The sequence below is a fragment of the Rhinichthys klamathensis genome, unplaced genomic scaffold (genome assembly GCF_029890125.1).
Source record: "Rhinichthys klamathensis goyatoka isolate OS25496 unplaced genomic scaffold, OSU_Roscu_1.1 h1tg000120l_1, whole genome shotgun sequence".
In the NCBI taxonomy this organism is placed as follows: Eukaryota; Metazoa; Chordata; class Actinopteri; order Cypriniformes; family Leuciscidae; genus Rhinichthys; species Rhinichthys klamathensis.
The window spans coordinates 537,050-560,011 of NW_026606657.1; the positions used below are offsets into that span (position 1 = coordinate 537,050).

At 38.0% G+C, this 22,962-nt stretch overlaps 1 protein-coding gene across 1 annotated transcript; it reads left to right on the top strand.

Annotated features, from left to right (window-relative positions):
- Window positions 1-18,265: 18,265 nt before the first annotated feature.
- On the top strand, window positions 18,266-22,825 carry park7 (parkinson protein 7). The gene is made up of 6 exons (XM_056255278.1): window positions 18,266-18,440; window positions 19,350-19,451; window positions 19,781-19,840; window positions 20,094-20,163; window positions 22,035-22,121; window positions 22,594-22,825. Exons 1-6 carry the CDS (start codon window positions 18,351-18,353, stop codon window positions 22,752-22,754), a joined length of 570 nt encoding a protein of 189 aa, XP_056111253.1. The 5' UTR covers window positions 18,266-18,350; the 3' UTR covers window positions 22,755-22,825.
- Window positions 22,826-22,962: the final 137 nt, after the last annotated feature.

The following is a 22,962-nucleotide window of genomic DNA, read 5'->3' on the forward strand; positions in this document are numbered from 1 at the left end:
GAGGCAACTAGTTTATCTGAGCTGCATAACATGCTTGAGATGAGAACGTGTTATAGCTGGGTCTCAAATTATAGGGACTGCAATTCAAAAGATAAATATTTGTTTTGAAAGGAAAGGGAGAGAATTCGGACCATGATTCCCTTACTGAAACTTTATCTTAAAACATCTCACTTTATATCAGAACACCAAGGTTTGGCTGGTAAACATGGCTCAGTTATGAAATTAATACTTTTAATTCAATAAGGATGCATCCAATTGATCAAAAGCGACAGTAAAGGCATTTTTAACGTTTCAAAAGATTTCTTGTTTCAAATAAATTGCTTTTGAACCTAAAGAATCCTGAAAAACAGTTTCCACAAAAAACATTAATAATAATCTTGAGCAAATCATCAAATTAGAATTATTTCTGAAGGATCATGTGACACTGAAGACTGGAGTAATGATGCTTTTCATCACAGGAATAAATTCAATTTTAAAACAAATAAAAGTATTAAAACATATATTTTTGGTGAGCAGACTTTCAAAAACATATTGAGCAGTCGAGTAGGCCTAAATATAATACATGTTTGATACATATAAATGCCAAAATATATATTGCTGTAGATTTGTTTTGGAGTATGAAATGAACGTTTGATGTCACAGCTCATGATATAAACAGGAACTGATTATATAAATCTGAAATTTATTTTTGTTTGGAATCTGTAAAATGACATTGACATGAGAAGCAAAGAGAACAAGCATTTTCCCATGATGTTTTAAATCTAACAGCTGGATCTTTCAGTTTCATCTGTGGCATGTTGTGTTTTCCCACAGCCCGTTTCTGCCATAAAAGCCTGATCCAGAGCTGTAAGAGAGAGGGCCGTTTTGCTGTAGGTTTATGTCACCACGCAGACCCAGCTGGGGCAGGAAATGATGTCATAGAGGGGCAGCTGAGAGCATTAGTGAGTGTGATGAGAATGGCACAGTGATGTAAGAAGTGGGCAGACACACAGATCTTTCTGGAACCCCGCCCGTTCCCAATGAGCTCCCATGGCCGAATCATAGGCATGTTATTGCGCATTCTTGTGTGTGTGTGTGTGGTAATAATTATTAGTGCTAAATCAAGAATCACTGTAATTATTTCTCATAATTAGCAAGTTTGTGCTACAGACATGAATGATGCATGTATAATTTTATGCTCAACTATTCAGTTTCGGGTCAGTAAGTAATTCATTATTTTATTCAGCAAGGATTCATTAAATTGATTAAAGTATTGGGGATTTATAATGTTACAAAATATTTCTATTTCAAATAAATGCTGTTCTTTTGAACATTCTGTTCATCAAACAATCCTGAAAATAGAATGTATCAAAGTTTCCTTAAAAAATATGAAGCAGTACAACTTATTCAACATTGATAATGATCAGAAAATTTCTTTCATCATATTAGAGTGATTTCTGAAGGATCATGCGACACTGAAGACTGGAGTAATGATGCTGAAAATTCAGCTTTGATCACAGGAATAAATTACATTTTAAAATATATCAACATAGAAAACAGTTCTTTTAAATTGTAGTACTATTTAACAATATTGCAGTTTTTAACTGTATTTTTGATCAAATAAATGCAGCCTTGGTAAGCTGAAGAGATTTCTTTTAAAAACACTAAACAATCTTACCAACCCTAAACTTTAGATCAATAGACTACATGATAAAAAGTCCCCAATATAACAAAAGTGAGGAGGGAATATAATAGAGACTAGAGGCCAATCAGCATCTAGAAGCCAGAACACCCTTGCATAGGCAAACACCTCCACATTTAATTCAGAAAATGAAGATCTATTGGTTCAGCAATCCTAAAAATGGCTAAACGCACTTATTAATTAAAGGAAATGACTGAATTCCAAGATGTTGGACTCCTATAGTGGGATAAAGGCAGAGAGAGACGGAGAGCTCTTGCTGTGGGATTGAAAGGGGCCAGTGTTTTGATATGGGCTGGTAGAGGGGTCTGTTCTGCGGGGGGACGGGGGCCTCTGTCTGGGAGAATCACTATACGGCACCGTTATGGAGCTTAAGTCTCGATCCACTCTAATAAAAAAGACTCAAACCAAACAGGCCCTAAATTGGCGTGGTCCTGGGAGCTACCTGCAGGCCTTCAGCGGTGCTTATTTAATAAGAGACGCTGCCGAGGGCGGGACGCTGCATGCGGGACACCACTGGGGAGGGGCGTTCTGTCCCGGATTGATATAAGGAAGGATCCATCACATTAGATCAAAGATATATACGGATAGTATATGGTGGCCAAAAAGGAATTTTGGCTTTAAAACTATCTGATTTTCATTGCGTTAGATAAAAAATATTCAAATCAAATGTCTTTATGTGTTTATGGAATATTGCAGTATTTATTACAAATGATTTTTCATGTGATCGTAATCTTTAATCAAAATAACTTCCCCTGCCTCTTGCAGTGACATCGCTTCTCTGATGATGTGGGCGGGGCAACCTGTCACTCACATCAGATCCACCAATAGCAAACCACAACCATCATCAATTCCCCATGGACAAAACCAAGTCCCGCCCTACATTTCTCCTAATTTGAGAAGCTGTTTAAATCTGCCGTCGCCAACATTTTTTTGATCATATTCAGTGAAATCGACACTATAATCCGACAGAACAACATAAATAAAGTGGTTTTAGAAAAAAAACCCGAGCTTCTAACTCCACCCGGAGCGTGTTATTTGTTTTGCAAAGATCCACGGCTCCCGGATCATCGGGTCCAATCAGCGCAGGGGGGTGTGAGATCTGACTGTCAATCACAGATCGTGCACACGCCACCCCTCGCGCACGTGGGAGGGTATCCGTTGATAGTGGGGGAGGGGCATGAGAGTTGTAAACATTCTAAATTTTGCCTAAAGTGGGTCGCACACCGGACGAGAAGCGCAGCGCCGCGTCGCGCCACGTCTAGGACAACTCTTTCGCACACCGGACGCGCACATTCTAATGGCGCGAGCACAATTTTGAATCAACTCCTGGTAGAAGCGCTGCACGATGTGTGTTTTATGTTGATTAATTATTTATTTTTTTATGTTCATTGAGTAATAGCTGATGTTTGAACGTTAATCAAGTAAAAGTGTCTATCACGTTGAGTCTGTTATTTTGTTGTAACGTTATCCGTTGTCTAGGCAACTATGTCACATAATACAATAGTATTTATGTAGCTAGCGTTTAGCAAACCCGAGTGAAAACAGCACGGGGTGAAGCCATGTACATTAACGACGATTTGAGACAAATAAATGTAAATTTAATATAAAACTATGCAAATGGCGCTCTGTGGCGCGGCAGGGTTTTGAACAAGGTCCTGAGCCGTAGCTGGGCGCCGCGGACAGACGCCGAATTGCGCCACCGGTGTGTGTACACTCATATGGCGCTTTTCCATTACCAGTACCAGCTCGACTCAACTCGACTCGCCTTGGCTCGCCTCGACTCGGCTCGCTTTTCGCTCCGTTTTCCATTGCAGAAAGTACCGCCACAAATAGTAGGGGAGACCGGGGACGGTTGTAACACGGGGCTAGTTGTAACACTACCAATTCCACCAATCAGGGATAAGATAGGAGTCATGTGACAGTTTCAGTTTCCTCAGGCTTCCTTTACGATCTCACACGGAGGTTTTTGAGGTTTTCAAGTCTTTGTTGCAATCTCTCCTGAAGCTACAGCAGAAAATCTAATTCTGAGATAAGAAAATAAAAAAACATAACAAGATAATATTTTGTTTAGTACTTCTACCGTTGTAGATAATGTTGTATGAGTTATATCAGATCAAACTGTAGTTTCTATAGTAAAGAATGGTGTATCAATCTCCTGGTAATTTCAAAGCACCATGCTAATACAGCTAGTTAAACAATTGTGACAGTGGCGGGGTAGGTTGTAACACGTGTTTTGAAAGTGTTATTGTGTTAGTGTATAAGTCCATTGTGACTTAAAATGCATTTCATTTGTTTGTTCTTGTCACCATTGTGACTTAAAATGCATTTCATTTCTTTGTTCTTTTTCACCATTGTGACTTAAAAATGCATTTCATTTGTTTGTTCTTGTCACCATTGTTTACACATGCACAAACACGAAATATGCACATACACCCCCCATATTCACACATATTTTATTGTTGCAGCCATTCATTTAAAATAAAAATGATGTTGTGGCATATCACTTGGAATACCCTTAGTTTTTGTGCATTTTGTCTACCTGTTACAACTTACCCCAGTATGTGTTACAACCTACCCCAGTAGTGGGGTAGGTTGTAACAAAGGACCACCTTGTATTCATGATCATCTCACAAAGTCTGTGATATATTTTGAAGAAATTTAAATTGTTGCCATTTGTAGTAGACAAATATGGGTACTTTGCCTAAAAGTTTCAGACGTGTAGCTAAAAAAAAAAGGTCGTTTTAGGTGCTGAAGAAAAAAGTGTTACAACCGTCCCCGGTCTCCCCTACCCGGTCGTCATAGCGACGCATTTCGTTCCTCGTTGCCCCCTCAAGCTCTCGCTGGATCCTCTCTTCGGCAACCAAACAAAGGAATGTCTGCACCTCCTCGTTTGACCACGGCGTATTCTTCCGAGTTGCCATAATAATAGTAGCAGCTAGTAAGTTTAGTAACTATCTCTGGCCAAACTATTTAAAATACTCCATCTGGCGCGTGCAATGATGACGCAGATTCTCTGTGACCAATCAGCAGTCGGCATTGTTTTCACGTCACATTTTAGTTTTGGCTTAGCTCGCCTCAGCTCGCTTGGAACCTCGCCGGAGGTGGTACGAAAAAAAGTACCCGAAAGCAGGTACAGGTACAACTTTTACACAGTGGAAAACCAAACAAAGGCGAGTCGAGTCGAGCCGAGCCGAGGCGAGCTGGTACTGTGTAGTGGAAAAGCGCCAATAGAGAATAATGTGTTCGAATTTTAAAGACCTGGCGCTGCGCGACGCGGCGCTGCGCTTCTCGTCCGGTGTGCGACCCCCATAAGTCCCTCAATCTGCCAGACTTGCCGACTGCAGCTTTAACTCAGATATATGTCACAATAGGGAAGAAAGACAATCGCAACTTCTGGTTCATGCCGGCTTAAAGCAATACAATAAAGGTTTGAAATGATAAAATAATAAAAAGACAAATATAGAACACTTTGTTTGATATTTTGTTATCTAATAATGCAATAACATTCATGATTTTAGGAGCAGCTTAAATTGTTTTAGTATTATAGTTAACAATGTCTATAAACGGAAAAGTTTTTCGTTTGCGTTGTCAAAACGATCCCTGTTCACAGGATCCACGAAAATGACTAAAAACGCTGTATTCTGTTGTAGGCCAGTAGATGGCGATGTCATTTTGTAAAGAAACACTACACGCTTATAGACTGAACATGTAACACGCAACCGCATGATGGAATGTTTTTTCACAAATTCATGTTTTTGTAGTTCACATTTTCAGGCCCCCAAAACGCCATCGCTGTGTAAATGAATGGCCGAAACGCATAAAAAGTGGCGTGTAACGCCCCCTTAAAATTATTTCTAATTTCGTTTAGTTTGTTTTTTCATCTAATTTTAGTTCAATTTTATTTGAATTAACAGAAATGTTTTAAATAGTTTTATGTGTGGGCCTTATGTAGCCCCGCCCCCTTTCAGCGCTGTGCTCCTTGTGTTCTGTCTTCCTGTTTGTATTTCCACAGCATGAAAGTATTTTAAAATCTTCTCATCTACTGACATTTGTTATGACATCTGCTTCAAACATTACAATACTCATGATAACTTTCATTAACTCTACTTTCATCTACTTCATAAGTTAATTAGGCTACTTACTTCGATGCTATAGATTAGAAATATACAAAGCTACCGCAAAAATGAAAGTTCAAACACAAAAATTCTTGTTTCTCTGGCGCATAATGTCTACACTAATCCAAACACATTTTAGGGCCACTATTCAGGAGTAGCTCACTTTGTCTGTTCACCAGGTTTAATCTCCTCTGTTCATTCACCTCTCTGTGAACAGATAGACAGACACACGGAGAGAAAGAGAGAGAGAGAGGCAACTTAAAAGACTTGTGTTTTCCCACTATGTAAAACAGAATGAAAAGTAACATTTGTTTTGCCGCCTGTTGGATAATGCGCACAATCAAGGCCACAGAGGAGGCTAAATGCATTATACATCAGCGAGTGGCACCACGCACTTGGCCCGGGTCCTGCCGCTGTTGTCACTTTAGGTTATATGAAGAGGAAAGTGCTTTAGCCAAAGACTGCAGCGCTTTTCTCTCTCCTTTGCATATGAAGTGGAGGCAGGCTCTGAGAAGCCAAGCTTAAACTGCTACCCTACTGAGAGAGAGAGAGAGAGAGAGAGAGAGAGAGAGAGAGAGAGAGAGAGAGAGAGAGAGAGAGAGAGAGAGAGAGAGAGAGAGAGAGAGAGAGAGAGAGAGAGAGAGAGAGAGAGAGAGAGAGAGAGAGATATGCTCTGAGCTCTTCAAGAACTCTGCTTTCACACACCAGGGTGTCAATAGACTTACAACACACAGATCATTGCGCAATACGTGTGACAAGTGTCTAACTGAGAAGTTTCATTATAGAGGACGTTTGAGGTGCTGCTTATTGTCAAGAAATCTCGCGGTAATTGATTTAATATAATTGATTTATATTTTATTAGGCCTAATATTTATTTATTCCTGCTTTTACAGTATGGTTTTCGTGTGGTTATGCTATCAATAGAAAGTTTAGTCTTTTTAAAATGGACTGTATTTGTGGGTTCTGCGTATTTTTATATCTCACATTGTTAGCTCAGCGTCATGTTAATATCAATAATTGTTGTCTTGAAGTGATAGCCAAGCTTATTGTTAGCACAAATGCAATCTTAAAATGTTACTAATTTAATTCTCTCTTAGATTAATGTGATTAGTTTTAAACTTGACATTTCGTAATAGTGCCACCTGCAGGTCAAGCAATGAATCTCACCCTAATTAGTTTGTCTAATAATGAGTCGTTATTAAAGGGACACTGTGTAGGTTTTTAGGTATTTTATTATCTGAAATCAATATTTTTATTCTTAAATATGTCCTCAATGGTGTACAAATACCTCTGCAAATTATCTGACTTATCCTCGTAAATTAAGAATTTATTATCTTTATGTACATGGGACGGGTAGGTTCACGGAGGCTTCCATGTCGTTCCGCCATCTTGAAAAACTATAATAGCAGAGAGGGTCAAAAAGTACCAACCAAACGCGTTTCCACAACGCGTTTTCGTTCAGAGCCAGCGTCATGTAACTGAAAGCAGCAGAACCGGAGGAGCAGAGCTGAGAGGCGCTGGTCACTGCCCCGGCAAGTTTAAAAGGCTGCATTGCTTCTCTTCTCTGCCTTGGAAACTTTCAATTCTATCAAGATCGTCTCTTGTAGCTGCCGCGGGCATCTTTGTCGTCGTGGTATTGACTCTCGCTCTCCTCCTCTTCCTCGTCGTCCACCTCTACTAGACGACAGCGCCGGGTGATTCTGTCAGCAGTAAATAGGCTACTTTTAAAATAATGTAACTCACGTTTGAATGCCTTTTGTTTGTGATCCGATGTGGATTCTGATCACCATATAAGGTAGAAATATTTATACGCGAGTAAAAGACTATATTGCACGCTAACCATTAACGTTACCATAGTAAACAAAATAAACGCTTGAAGATACGCATAGTAAAAAAAACATAGTGAACGTTTGAAGAAATCAGACCAATCATAAAGGTTATCACAATAATGTTTTTATTTTATCTGTCAGATAGCCTACGTCTCGTCTCTTTATACCGGACTATCATAAAATAAAGCACATTTTTTTTTCCCGGGAGCTTCCTCTGTTTCTCTGACTGAAAATATCTGTAACGTTAGCCTACTGGGAGTCGAGAGAGTGCTAAAGCTCCTCAGGTCGTATTATTGGTGGCATATATTTGTAGAAATTATCATTCTTTTTAAATGTGATATATGTCCTGTTACTACCAAATAAACAGAAACAGACGCGATTGAAATAAGTGTGTCCTATTTCTTTTGTGAAACCTAACGGTAATTTATTTCTGTGTGACTAATGTGCAATTTTGACATACATTAATTCATGATCAATGTATCGCCTTTTATTGTAGACCTGGTAAAACATCGATGCTTGGGTTTTAAATAGTCAAGTAAACAACAAAAATGCCAGCAAACGGTCGCTTTTATCATATTTGTTTTGCAATGCTGTTTCCATTTCTTTCTGATTAGTTTTCTGATAACACGGGCGTGTTTTATTGAAGCACCGCGGAGCTTCTGGCCTGACAGTGGAAACGTTCTTCTGATCCACTGCCTCTCTGTCCTCTCTCCCTCTACTGTTGAATCATCTGATGATGATGATGATGATGATGATGATGATATCTAATCTAACAATGCACGTACTTAAGAAAATATAACGAATAAATAAGCATAAATACTAATTACAATGGTTCATGTTTTTCACAGTCAGTAATTCATACTGTAAAGTTGCAGTTTGTTTGAAATAACAAACCTGTTCACCCAAAGGAAAACTCGACGAAGTGCTATTAGAAGACGTCCTGTCAATAGCTTTTTGGTACATAACGGCTACCGTAGATGCAATACACATTTGAAAAAGCGAGGCGCTGGAGAGCACAATTCGTTTGAATGCAAAATACAATTTCACCGCTAGATGGGAGTAATTCCTACACAATGTCCCTTTAATGTTGCTTACACTTGAAATTGGAATTTTGATTTGAGACTCTTTAAATGAATATATCTTAAAATTGCCTGATTTCCAAAAACTAAATGTTTTCTAAAAAGTGTTGCAAATTCACTGTGTAGTCCCTTAAAATAGTAGCTATTTTAAACTAATATTTGTTGTTTTACATTTCTTTAGTAAACCTATAGTTCTTTGACATCAAGAGCTGTTAAACTTCATAAATGTCAAATCAATACAGAGATCCATGCAAGTTTGTAAAAAAAAAAAAAGCAAGTTCAACCCTCCTTTATCACATTCTGTTTTCTTCAAGGCGAAAAATGTGAGTTTTATTCCATTTCTGAGCCAGTGAGTCCCACACAAACAATCTCTGACATGGATGTACCATTGATTTCACATTCCCCCGTCCAAACTTAAAGAGACGACGGGATTGTGTGTGAATCCTCAAACCTGTGTGCAACCCAGACTCTGTCAAGCTGACACCAGCTCCTCTCTCTGTAAACTGCCGAGATTATTCACTCAACAGGATCTTTCCCCTTTCATCCGCTGAACCGCAGGCCAATCCGTGTGCTGACAGCCCTGCGATAGTATACAGATGGAAATAAGGAGGAAGAGTGGCTCTGTTTGTTAAACACGCCGCTGATAGATGGCTGGTATTCCTCGCTCCTTGACATAATTCACCTGACCAGCAAGTCAACCGTATAAAAATCATATGACACGTAAGAAAGCATTTAGAAAGCACAGCACATGTCAACTAACTCTCATTAGACTAGTGTTGGTGTTCGGGTTAGAATAAGTTGACATAGTTGTAAAGTTACCGTATAAGTGGACGATCAAAATAAAGTGTTACCAGAACTTCAGATTGTCCTGTTCCCCATGTACATACCCCATGTACTAATAACTTGGTAATAACTAAGTAATAACCCTAAACCTACACACTAAAAAACGTTGGGTTATTTTTTTAACCCAACCGTTGTTGTATACATGTTGGGTCATTATGTTGGGTTATCTTAAAATTTGTTGGGTTATTTGGTTATGCCGTTTGGGTATTTTTAGTTATAACCTAACTGTTGGGTTTTAAATACATATTTAACTCAACTGTTGGGCTATTTTAACCCAACTGGTATTTAACCCAATGCATTTGGGTTAAAATAACCCGCAGTTGGGAAGGTGCTATACCAACCCATAGTTGGGTTATTCGTTGGGTTATTTTTAACCCAACATTTTTAAGTGAGTAACCTTAATCCATGTAGGTACCTGTACACTCTTATAAGTACATAAGTGCATACTGTAAAATAAAGTGCAACCCAATCTATTTCCAATAAATCACAATTTGTTTTGATTTTAACCCCACAGAAATGTTTTTGAAAGAAGACTCTTTTTGCTCACCAAGGCTGCATTTATTTGATCAAAACTACAGTTAAAACAGCAATATTGTGAGATATTATTACAATCTAAAATAACAGTTTTCTATTTGAATTACTCCAGTCTTCAGCGTCACATGATCCTTCAGAAATCACTCTAATATGATGATTTGATGCTCAAGAAACATTTCTGATTATTATCAAAGTAGAAAACAGTTGTGCTGCTTCATATATGTGTGGAAGCCATGATATCTTTTTCTGGATTTTTTGTTGAATTGAAAGTTCAAAAGAACAGCATTTTTGAACCATTTAATGTATCCTTGATGAATAAAATTATTAATTTCTTTTAAAAAAATCTTCATGACCCCAGCTTTTGAATGGTAGTGTTTTTTATGTAAATGAAGGAAAGAGTTATCTGTCCACTCTTTACCATAGTTCCCTGCTTTCTGCCTTATCAGACCTTTTTTCAGAATAAATGATGTCCTCCTCTTATAAAGGAGGGTGGAGAAGAGGGCCGTTCTGGCCTGATTCATGTCATACACACTAGCAGGCTATTATGCACGGAAAATTGATTTCTGAAGCGCCAGGGCCGGTGTTGGATCTTGATGGCGGCGCTGAAATGTCACCTTACTGATGTTACAGTGCGGGAGATATTAAAGAGAGCGAGATTCAAAGACTTCCATTTGTTTCTGATCCACTCCCACTGCGTGCTTGAGGAGGACACTGATCATCTGAGTTTGTGTTTTTTTAGTTCTGATGGTTGTGCTCTTATCTGCTCGAGACAGTGAGCCGGCTTCTGTCACCGCATTGAACATTTCCAATCGAGGACTTGTATCATCCATGTCTTTAAAGTGGAAATCCAAATATAGAGTCGTTTTTCTTTCTTCTTTTCTACTTTTTGAAGACATAATTAAGATATCAGCTATATTGTGTGTGCATATGTATGTGATCGAGGGAATATTTAATACCCCAGGCCTAAAGTGAAGTTTTACCCCTGAAGCGTTAATTATAGACCTACATACATTACAACCCAGTTAAAAGCATTTGGATTAGAATTAGAGGATAATAGATGAGGATTTTAGAAATACTGTTTAATTAAATGTTTATTGTGGTGACGATATATGGTGCAATATGAAAATCTGTGCAATTGCCATTTTTTATATATAGTGCAATATAGTGCATTGAATTTAAATGAAAAAAAAATGTACCTAACAAAAAAGTACTTTGGTACACTCTAAAAAATGCTGGGTTGAATCAGGCTCTCTGAAAGATTTCAACTTGGGTTAGTTTTAACCCAAATTTGGGTCAAATATGGACAAACCCAGTCATTGGGTTAAATTTTTTAATTACATTTTTAACCCAATGTTTGAGTTTGTCCGTATTTGACCCAAAATTGGGTTAAAACAACCCAGCATTTTTTAGAGTGTACAGTAATGGTGTCACATGGCATATTTAGACCAGGGCTTCTTACAAGAAAACCATAGTGATCAACAACAACAACATACATTTTTCTAAAATATTCTTTAAATATTAAAAAATATTTAAATGCTGTTTTTATTGAAGAATACAGTTCTGTAATACAGAGCATAACTTCTGATCACAAAATTAAACATGGTTTATTTATTAAATATGATAACAACTCGCCATGTTATTAATTCGGTACAGTATATCAACAAAAGAGTTTGAAAATAAGCTGCTTTGTCATAATTACAGCAGAAATGCTGGAAATATCTTATGAAGAGTGGCCTTTGAGTCGAAAAGGATATGAACCACTGATCTAAAAAAAGTTTTTTTAACCTTTATTTTTGACTGTACATATAGACCTTAAACCACAGCAACGGTTATATTTTAAGATAAACAAGTGGAGGAAACTAGGTCTCTCCGCCATATAATCAGCTGTGAATGAACATGTAAATATAGCCAAGTATTAACAGAATGATTTCTGTCCATCCTCTCGTATCTCACGCCATCAGATCAGCGTGACTGAAAGAAAACGCCAACAGATTTTAGTCAGAAAGAAATGCCATGTTGAGGGCGGCCGCTGATACACACACCATATGTGTTTAAGTTGGGAGTTTTACAGCAAATTATATTAGTCTTAGCACAACATAAAGCAAGAGGAGCCAGCATGTTACATGGCTGAAGACAGCTACCGTGTGATGGGCGTCTGTGTGTGGGAGGGTGATGTCATGATCTGTCACACACTTCGTTCCAGGACACAGCTGCTCGCCTCACCTGCCACTTCCCGTACACAGCTGTCTCCAACCCATCAGAAGCACATCTTGATTTTTGACCTTGTGCCATTTTTATTGTTTAGAGAGTGGATTGGTGGCAGGAAATGATCAGGAAAACCAGACTCGAACCTGCATCACCCACACGAGCACCACAACACAACACGACAGAACTCGTCCCCCTTCAGGTTGAAGTGTCTTTGAATCTCAATCATCATTGTATTGCATTGCATTGTATGTTTTTCCCCCCACAATAAAACTGCAGACCCCAAAGCAACTTTGACATCTGAAAAATATGCTAATTGTATTTATTAGAAGAATTCATAAACATGCACATCTTGTGTTACAGAGTTTTCAAAATGCATGTACACATTGTTACCCAATCGGTGATGTCTGGGGGCATTTTGACCTCACACAAAAACTGCAGAAATGTACACATAACAGGAGGGTTAAATATGATCGTACTAAGATATATAATATTGGGAGAAATGTATAAACCAGGATTAGGCCATAGTTCAATTAGGACATTTAAGTAGCTTTTATAATTGTACCTCAGAAAACATTACTGGTGTGCATCTTGAGACAAAATAATGACGTATTTTAAGATATGCCAGTGTTACGTTCAGTTAAAACATCTCAAACATGCATTTTAGTCTGCTTGGGATAGGCTTAAACCTTGTCTGTGAAACCGAGGGATAGCACCTGATATATACATTTTGTGTTAGCAGTCTGTTATACTGCGATAGAAATTTCATTGAGTTACAGTACATTACAAGCGATCAGAATTTCATCTTACTCTTTGGCCATATAAATATCAGCATAAGCACCAAATTGCATATTTTTGCTCAGTTTGGGCCTGAGCTGTTTTTTCCTCCTCGAGTATGAGTTTCATGTTCTCCTCCTGTATCATATGAGCCACAAAAGTTAAATATGATATTCTCAACAACGTCTTAGAAGTGTGATCAATATGCACGTTTTAGCTTATTGAAACGCTCAGACAATTAAGTCGGAAGAATCTGCTGTTTGTATTGAGATCTGATTTCATATCGAGTTTACCTGAGCTCTTTTTGAGACTCCAGAGGTGAGATTAGGTGTTTTTCTCAGGAGGCCAAACTGAACTTTCACTAGAGAAACGATTAAGACATTAAAGAGATCTCATTTGCATTTCCCTAGCTGTCAATTTTTCAATAAAACTTTTTTTTTAATGAAGTGACAAATCGCAGAAACGTTCCTGGCGACTTATAGATATGTGTACTCTTGTGCAATTAGTGGCATGTTCTCCCTGTAGCTGTGGATTATCCCACTCACTATTGCCCCTAAAAATCAATAGAAAATCATTAAATCGGTGCTCAAGCAAAAGCCCTGGCATATTCTCCACCTCAAGCTGTCTGAACCGGAGGGCCACGTTTGTGAAGATAAGCCGAGGATGGGCCCAGCTGGTGGGCACCAGCGTCAGCCGCTCTACACTCTAATAATCCCCGTATTTGTTACACCCACCTCGCAGCGCTGGCCCCCATAGGGCCCTGCTTCAGGTCTGCATGTCATCAGCGTGCTGTGTTTGAAGATAGGCCCTGTGTGTTATTATGAGCTAATGAAAGCAAAAGGAGAGTGGAACCTTCAAATCCCACCGGGAGTATTACAGTCGACAGGCCGCGCACGTATCTCCGTGCACCCATGGCCTGGAAGCAGCACATGCATTTGAAATCATGTCATGTGTGTGTGTGTGTATGTGTGTGTGTGTTAGAAAGGCATATTAACATATATGCATGGGACGGACAGACAACTGTGATACCACTTTTTAATGCAATACACTTAATCTGAGCTGACTTCGACTGCTTTAAAGAAAAATGGACTCAAAGCTCTTAACGGTAAATATGTCACAAATTATTGTGAGTTCGGTGAATCTTTTAGACTGACAACATCTGGATTGTTCATTATGATTACTGCAAATTAAATCATTCACATGGTAGATATGACAGAAAAGTTAGCAGTGTTTGTAAGTCAATCATCACTTAAAAAAAAAAAAATCAATGACACCCTCAAGAAGTAATGATTAACATCTGGGCTGAAACAAGTTACATGCATGTTACCCATTGTCTGGTGTCTGTGCAGACCTCAACATCCTTAAATGAAAAGCCTATAGGATTAAAATGGTTTAATATTAAAGTTTTTAACTTTGGTGTGTAACTTATCCTGAAGCATTTGTGTTATGCATGATTCCTCAAATCGAACAGCCAGAAAACCAGAAAACAATTTGTGCATAAATGCCCTGGTAACCACCCAGTACACACAATCATTATGGTTGCATTGAGTAAATATATATATTTTTAAATATGTGCTTATGGTTGGGATGAAAAAATATGTGAAGAAAATGTACTCATGTACTTGTGAGTGGACTAGGGCCATTAGAATGTGCATGGATGCCCAAGCATTGGTTGCAACGAGTAATAATGTTCAGGAAAATGAGTGAGCTATTTTGACCTGTAAATATGAACGTGTAAATAATATGATATGCAATTAAAAAGTTATGTGAACTTGACTTTAGCAGCCTGAGATACCGTACAACAGTTGAATCTGTTCTTGTCAAGCTAACATTGTGTGTTCCTCCGCTGTCTGATGCAGATGTCACACACAGGTCTGTCTCCTATAGAAGCACGCTCTTCTTGTGCATGCTCACCCCTCTGGAATAAATAAATAAATAAATAAATAAAAAGGCAAAAAAGAAAGTGTTTATTTTCATGTTTACACCGTTTCATATTCACAGGGCTGGTAACAGGATTACTCAGTGACAAACAAGAATTTGTGGAATTCCCTGACTTCTTGCATCTGTTGGTTGCCTTCTTTAAAGGAAGAAAAAATCCTCAGTATTAAAGAATCCCCAGAAGCCCCTGAGGTTTGAGCGGGAACCTCTGCGCAGCGCTAGATAAAGCTGCAGTCTGCAGAGGGTCTGGCAGATAATGAAGCATGTTCCTTTAATTGCACTGAGGGCCCTTATGCTCCTGCGTTAGTCAGACGATCTCATCGCAGATGAGTAGGGACATATCAGACTGCTATATCAGAAGAGCTGTGATTGCTGCCAAACCCCGATGAAAGGCCCACACACTTGTTCTCATCCCTTGTTCTACATTTGTTTCAGCAGTAAATGTGTTTTGCGTTACTCCTCTTAAGCTCTGTGTTTGTGGGACATGACTCTGGGAGGCTTTCGAGAGTGCCAGCAACGCACCATCTCGAGCTTCCTCGACTTCTTCCTGAGGTCCACACACGGTTAACTGGAAACAGACTGCATGTGGAAGTTTCAATCCGCTCACATTTCCTTTTCGCTCCATGACTGAACCTCGATTGAAAATGGCGTCTTTGCAGCCGATGACATGCTTGTTGAGTTGTAAATCAGAGAAGAGAAAAGCAGTCTTGTTTAAACAGATTACTGGTATTACGTTAAACTAAAAGTCAACATTAAACTGGCTCTACTTTCTAAATGCGTGTTCTTGGACTTTACTGCACGATTCATATGCATGTGATGCCGAAGAAGAAAAAAAAATAAGTCTGAAGAGACTTTCCTTTTCTGCTGGCCTCTATTTTTTGGTCTCTGTCCTGTGCAATTTTATATTTATTTTGATTCTCTCTTTTTTTCCACTTGCTGACCAACACAGAACGTTTTGTTTAGCATTAAATGAAGAGCAAAGTATGATTATGTGTTTAATTGATATTTCAGATGATTTTATTTCATCCTTTCCCTGCTGCCACAGAGCCTGATGGGTAATGTAGTTTTGTTTCAAAAGCCTGTCATGCTATAAATAAAATCACTCTGACATGACATGAATTTGAATTTCAAAACTTTCTCTCCAGTCCATATTTTGAATTGGAAAATTATCACTGAAACACATTTTTGAATAGTTATTGAAACATAAACACATATGTTATGGTTCAGAAGTTTGGGATCAGTTCGATTTTTTGCATGTATTTGAAAGAAATCTCACCAAGGCTGCACGTATTTGATCAAAAACACAGTAAAAACTAAAATTTTGTGAAGTATTATAACAATTTAAAATAACAACTTTCTATTTTAATATATTTTGAAATGTAATTCCTGTAATCAAAGCTAGCATTAGTCCAGTATTCAGTGTCGCATGATCCTTCAGAAATTTGTCTAATATGCTGATATACTGCTCAAGAAAAATATATATATATTTGATCAGTTGAAAACAGAATTTTGTAGAAACTGTGTTTTTTTTCAAGAATATTTTTAAGGTTAAAAGCATTTATTTGAAACAGCAATATTTTGTAACATTATAAATGTCTTAACTGTCACTTTTGATCATTTTAATGCGTCCTTGCTGAATAGAAGCATAACTCAGACTGCGTTGCTGGATGATAAACTCGACCGGTGTGAAGAGCCAGTCATAACAGATGTCATTTACATATAGAAGTCTTAACTGTAAAATCAGAGAGATTGAAAGTAGTCATGGACACTAAATTAAGACTGTTTTGGTGCAATAACCCTTATTTTCAGGGAGAACAATTAAACTCCAAACCCAGCATATGCACGCATAACTCTGTTTTACAAGGCGACAGCAAAAGCTGTGTTGAGTCCAAACTCAAGGATGTTCTCTTTTGTCTTGAGAATGTGTCAGTGCATCTTAACCAGCGTGAGCGGCTGCCAGCAGAGAGATGTTGAGGATTGTGCACAGATGGTTCAGCGGCGACTCCACACCGCCAGAGTTTCAAAGCCTAATCCCTCAGTATACAGGGTCACCTGTTTTACAAACAACTTTAATTGCCATTTTGTATTTACAGCACAGGCACACTACACACTTCTTGGGTAAAGAGTTGGGGAAATAATGAAATAAAGAGGTTTGCTTAGGGAAAATAAGCTATGCTACTATGTAGGGTGAGCTCAGTTGATCCCAGTTGCATATGCTGGTAATCACCACTGCCTGCTGGATTTGCACACAGGCACGCAACAAACAGGCCTCTGCCAGGACCCTGCGCAGTGTGTGTCCTTCTGACTGATGCATTATATATCAGGGTCCAAATATGGAATCTCCAGATGCTTTTTCTGTAACAGCTTGAGACTTGTACTTATCTCTTTATAGGGTGCAGGATTTAGATAATTTTGCACTGGGCGGTGAAGCAGTCCAACCTTCATCTACATCTTATTAAAATCAACACATTCATGATACAAATCTTTTGAAATTATTGGAAATTTGCATCTGGTTTCAACATTTTTGTTGCTCATAGGTGATGATGACACTGAATGCACTTACAAATACAATGGTCTATAGCGTCCTCTAGTGGCTCAAGAGCTGCATTTCTCCAAACATACCTGCACTGGCTTTTAACAGTGATGTTTTACCATTTTAAAAGCAAATAACATTTACTTATGTTATTTTAAGTTTAAATAAATAAATAAATATTAAAGGGATGGTTTACGGCACCAAAGACTTCATGGTATTTTTTCCCGTACTATGGATGGAAGTCAATGGGTGCCGTAAACTGTCTGGTTACCAACATTCTTCAAAGTATCTTGTTTTGTGTTCAGCAGAAGACAGAAATTCATACAGGTTTGGAACAACTTAAGGGTGAGTAAGCAATGACGAAGTGTCATTTTTGGGTGAACTATCCCTTTAACCCAAGTGAAACTCTTCAAATGTAACATAGGCCTACTGTGGATATAGTCCCCTGTTGTTTAAAAGTTAAGAATGTCCACCTCTATACTAAATTGATTTTCACCCCTCAGATCCTGATGCAGCGGCAGTATTTTGTAATAATTACTCTTTTATTGTAAAATAAAAATAAACAGCCTTTTTTTCTTTGTGATTTAATACGCGTGATTCTATTTCGACAATAATACAAAGTACATAATTAAACGTAAGAATATAATAAATGAATGCACTAACTGTATATTCAAGAAGAATATAAGAGGACCTTTATTTTGCCTTGTAGTTCCCGACAAGTAACTAGACCCGGAAACACCTTTTATTATAAATGTGTCATACGTGAGTGGGGTTATATTGCATTGCAGACAGACACAGGCCCTCAGACTCACAGTAATGGCCGGTAAAAGAGCTCTAGTGATTCTGGCGAAGGGAGCGGAGGAGATGGAGACGGTGATCCCGGTGGATGTCATGCGCAGAGCGGGGGTCTGTACAACACACACATGTTATATTGAGTGCCACTGAATGCATGTCTGTGGGCTTCCAGTTATATATTATGCAGGCTCTTATTTTTTTGCGGTGATCTTTGTAAAGTGAATGCAGTGATCAGGTGTTTCTTTTGCATGGATGTTACTCATGTGCAACTGTATATGGTCACACACACTGCTGCCAGACTCTGAGCTGCCACTGTGTAAATGCCAAAGTTTGCAGAGAGTCAACTGGACTGACTGTGACGTTATTACAGATTTTATAAGTATTTTTTTGGGGAGAATGTGTTACTTTATGCAAGGGTGCATTACATTGATCAAGAGTGACCGTAAAGACATTTATTATGTTAGAAAATATTTCTATATATTTTTTAAAATGCTGTTCTTTTGAACTTTTTCAAGAATCCTGGAAAAAACTTAGTAGTTTGCAACATAGGTTGCACAAATATATTAAGCAGCACAACTGTTTTTAACATGAATAATAATCAGAAATGTTTCTTGAACAGCAAATAAGCACATTAAGAGTGATTTCTGAAGGATCATGTGACACTGAAGACTGGAGTAATGATGCTGAAAATTCAGCTATGATCACATGAATAAATTTCATTTTAAATATTATTTGATAATATATATATGTATGTATGTGTGTGTAATTTGAATAATGATATATCCTAGAAAAGTAAGCCCTGTAAACATGCATGTTATATAACAACTTTTGAAAAAAAAAAAAGTTTCACATTAGTTTCAAATGTAAAAAATATACTGATTAAGAAAAGCAGAAACATAAAATCTCTTATTATTTACATCATTCAATCTTAAACGAATTTCACAATTAGGTTTGGCTTTATATGTATGATTGTGTCCAATGCCAGCTGTTACACAGATATATGCCCCTCATCTCTCTCAGATTGCTGTAACTGTGGCAGGTCTGGCTGGTAAAGAGCCAGTGCAATGCAGCCGTGAGGTCATGATCTGTCCCGACTCCAGTCTGGAGGACGCCCGCAAACAGGTTCGGCTTTAGCTTGGTCCCCATAAGTTCAAAGTTGGCTAGAGATCATCTTCTGAATTCAATATCAGTCTGAATCTCAATTCTTCTGTGAACTGATTTGGGCTGAATGAAGTAGAAGATGAAGGTGAATGGAGTGTTGTCTCCATCTACTGGATAAATAATGCATTGCCAGTAAAACCATACCATTAAATTTAAATTTATAGACTTTCTTAAAACATTTTCTTTTTACCCTTGACATGTACAAATGCACATCAGCTATATATCAATCTTGATAATGAAAGCGTTCCTGGTTTGCCGCTTAATGCAAATGCATGCCACTTTTCTGACAGGGTCCATATGATGTCGTGCTTCTGCCTGGAGGTTTGCTCGGAGCTCAGAACCTTTCTGAGGTACAAATATGTTTTAATTATGTGTATTAACAGTTGAACGGATTCCATAGGAGAGTGTTACGCCATGCACATCTTGCATAACATTATGCCGTGTCCCTCAAATAAATAGAAAACATCTTTGAGTCATCTGCTGAGGTTAGACATGCGGTCGTATTGTGAAATGCAAACATTGCATAATCATGTAAATTTAAGAGGTAGTGTGGCAGTAATTTCAGTAATGCATATTATATGTGTGTGTGTGCGTGTTTTGTAGTCTCCCGCTGTGAAAGAGGTGTTGAAGGACCAGGAGGGCAGGAAGGGTCTGATCGCTGCAATCTGTGCAGGTAATCTTCATATCGTGACCTCTGTGCACACATTAACCTTTCCCTGAATTAACATCATTTATTTCAACTGTTTCAGTGCTGCTCCATTATGAAAAATGTCGGGAAGAGAAGTCGTATATTACCTTTGTCCTCCTGTATGAATTTCCCTGAGGGCCTCTGGTAATTTTTTTCCCATAGGGCCTTTGTCCCCGTTTGTACACCTGAACCGGCTGAATAATTTCTGTGCCACATATCTATGTCAATATGATGCGCACAGCTCAGTGGATTATAATTATGACTGCCGATCTGTAAAACTAAAAATCTGAAATACAAATTATGAGGATAATGAGTTGTAATAATTGGCAGTATTAAGCACGTCCATCTTCATTTGGAAGCGTATTGAACACCGAGACGTGTGCTATCAGCTCTGCTGTTCAAGGGCTTGTGAAGGACGTGGTGAATGAGGACAGCGAGCCCATGTGGCCGTAGAGAGCGCAGGAGAGTGGAAGGCGTCCCAGAAAACGGCAGATGTCCCTAAGAGATCTGTGCTGAACAGAAAACTGCTTCTTTTAGTGCCGTGGAATACCTTTAAAACTATATTCGTGAATTCAGAATGCATGATTACATTGTCGAAAACACAATTTCTCTGGTAATTACACTAATTTGAAATCTGCATCCAAGTTTTTTAGCTTCAGTCCATGTCTGTAACCTTTATATGCTATATGCAAGTGTACTCCTAACAGTTGACAAACTAAACTTCTATATTAAACAAACGCACACACACATACATGTGTATATATATCAAAATTTTACTTGGATTGTAAATTATTGTTATATGTTTGGATCGAAAATATTTTTTTATTATGTTGCAATGCCATTATATGCCCAGTGTTATTTTAATATTGGTGATTATACTATTATGTTTTTTTATTAATATTTTGAATTAGACTTTAAAAAAATCTATTTTCTGTTTAAATTTTTAATTTAAAGGTTTAGTCATTTTGTTTTTGTCATTTAATTTTTTTTTTTTTTTTAGATGTGTGTATATATATATTATATCTATCTCAATATATATATATATTTATCAATTGACACCTATATATTTCCTTGACACCTAGCTGAAGTAAAATAAGTTTATTTTTTATTATTTTATTTTATTAATGTTTAGTTAAGTTGTTGTTTTATTTCAAGTAATGAAAAGGATTTTTACGGTTTTAGTTTTAGTTAACGATAATAACCCTGAACGTGCCCGGTCATGATATTTTGCAAGCTTGACTATTCAAATGCAGTATGTTACATGTAGTGAGGCTTGGATACCCTTTGAGACTGTGATTGGGACATAAAGGTCTATTATACCTCCCTGTCTTTTATTTCCTTTTGTGGACTGAGCTTCTGACAAGCAAGACCCGTAACCGTAGATGCCAGGGTCAGATCGGTCAGCAGACGTCCTGCCAGAGAAAGTGTAATCACTAGACCGCACTGGGCGTCTGCCAAAGTGCACAATCAATAGTTAAGAGCTCTCTTTTCATTAATGTTCAGATGAGCTTAGTGCACAGCCAGGGCTGCAAAGTCGGCTGTTATTTTTAGACCCTATTTTTACTTCCTTCCGTTCGGTCTTCCAATGCGGATTGCAGAATTAGATGGAAATTGTATACCTGGTTTATTGGTTAACAATATTTTGATGTTTGACTGATGGTGGTATGATGAACACCATGTTAAAGTCACTTTGCCTCTACACTAAATCATGACTTTAGACAGAATTTCAGACTTCAGCAACACCACACACACAAAAAAAAAGAATAACAGGATAATTATTTTCTTCGTAATTTCCTACTTTTAAGAGAAAACAGAAGTGATGATCTAACTTTATATCATTTTTTGACCTCTTGCAGGCCCGACTGCACTTTTGGCTCACGGTATTGCATATGGCAGCACAGTTACCACCCATCCAGGTGCCAAGGACAAGATGATGGCTGGAGGTAATGTCTCTATGTATACCTAGTGATTTTCTCACAAGCATTGATGTCAGTGATGGAAACTTGCATAGTTGAAAGGCATGTCATGGAAAAGATCACAAGATAAACATCCAACAGAGGGTGCTGTAGGTGACCGCACAATGACAAATGTTGGAAAATTATAAGTAAAGTAACAATGGGTGAACTTAATGCATAACATGCACTGTTCATCTTACTGGAAATGTATGGGCAAACTGTTTATTGCATTGTGAGATGCAATATTATGTAGGCTACTGCATATATCTATAAATGTTGTTGGTCATCCGGGATTTCTGTGCATACTTAATACAGTGCACAGTTTACAAACTATGTTCAATGTAAAAGTAGTATGGCATCTCATGCAGACAAAGTATTTTACAGCAGGAGAACAAAGTTTGTACTTGTAGACTGTGGTGATATCTTTAGCCATATGAATTATTTTGTGTTCTTCTTCTAGATCATTATAAATATTCAGAGGCACGAGTTCAGAAGGATGGAAACGTGATCACCAGCAGAGGGCCAGGAACCAGCTTTGAGTTTGCCTTGGCTATAGTGGAGGAGCTCATGGGTGCAGACGTCGCTGCCCAAGTCAAAGCCCCACTCATCCTGAAAGACTAATCATCAGACTGTGAAGATCCGCACTGTTTAAAGTTGCTTTTACAATTGTAGTGCTCTGCTGATATGAAAGGGAGTTTAATTTAATTGGCTTAGTTTTTTTTTCTGATGCATAGAAATATGAATATTTAATGAAATGACTTCAATATATGTGAAGAGAATTATTGCAGACTGGCCATAGATTATTTAAATGGCAATAAAAGTAAAATAG

Coding starts and splice junctions, on each gene's coding strand:
- park7 (XM_056255278.1), top strand. CDS start 18,351: ATGGCCGGTAAAAGAGCTCTAGTGATTCTGGCGAAGGGAGCGGAGGAG. Junction 19,841..20,093: donor GAGCTCAGAACCTTTCTGAG/GTACAAATATGT, acceptor CGTGTTTTGTAG/TCTCCCGCTGTGAAAGAGGT. Junction 20,164..22,034: donor GATCGCTGCAATCTGTGCAG/GTAATCTTCATA, acceptor GACCTCTTGCAG/GCCCGACTGCACTTTTGGCT.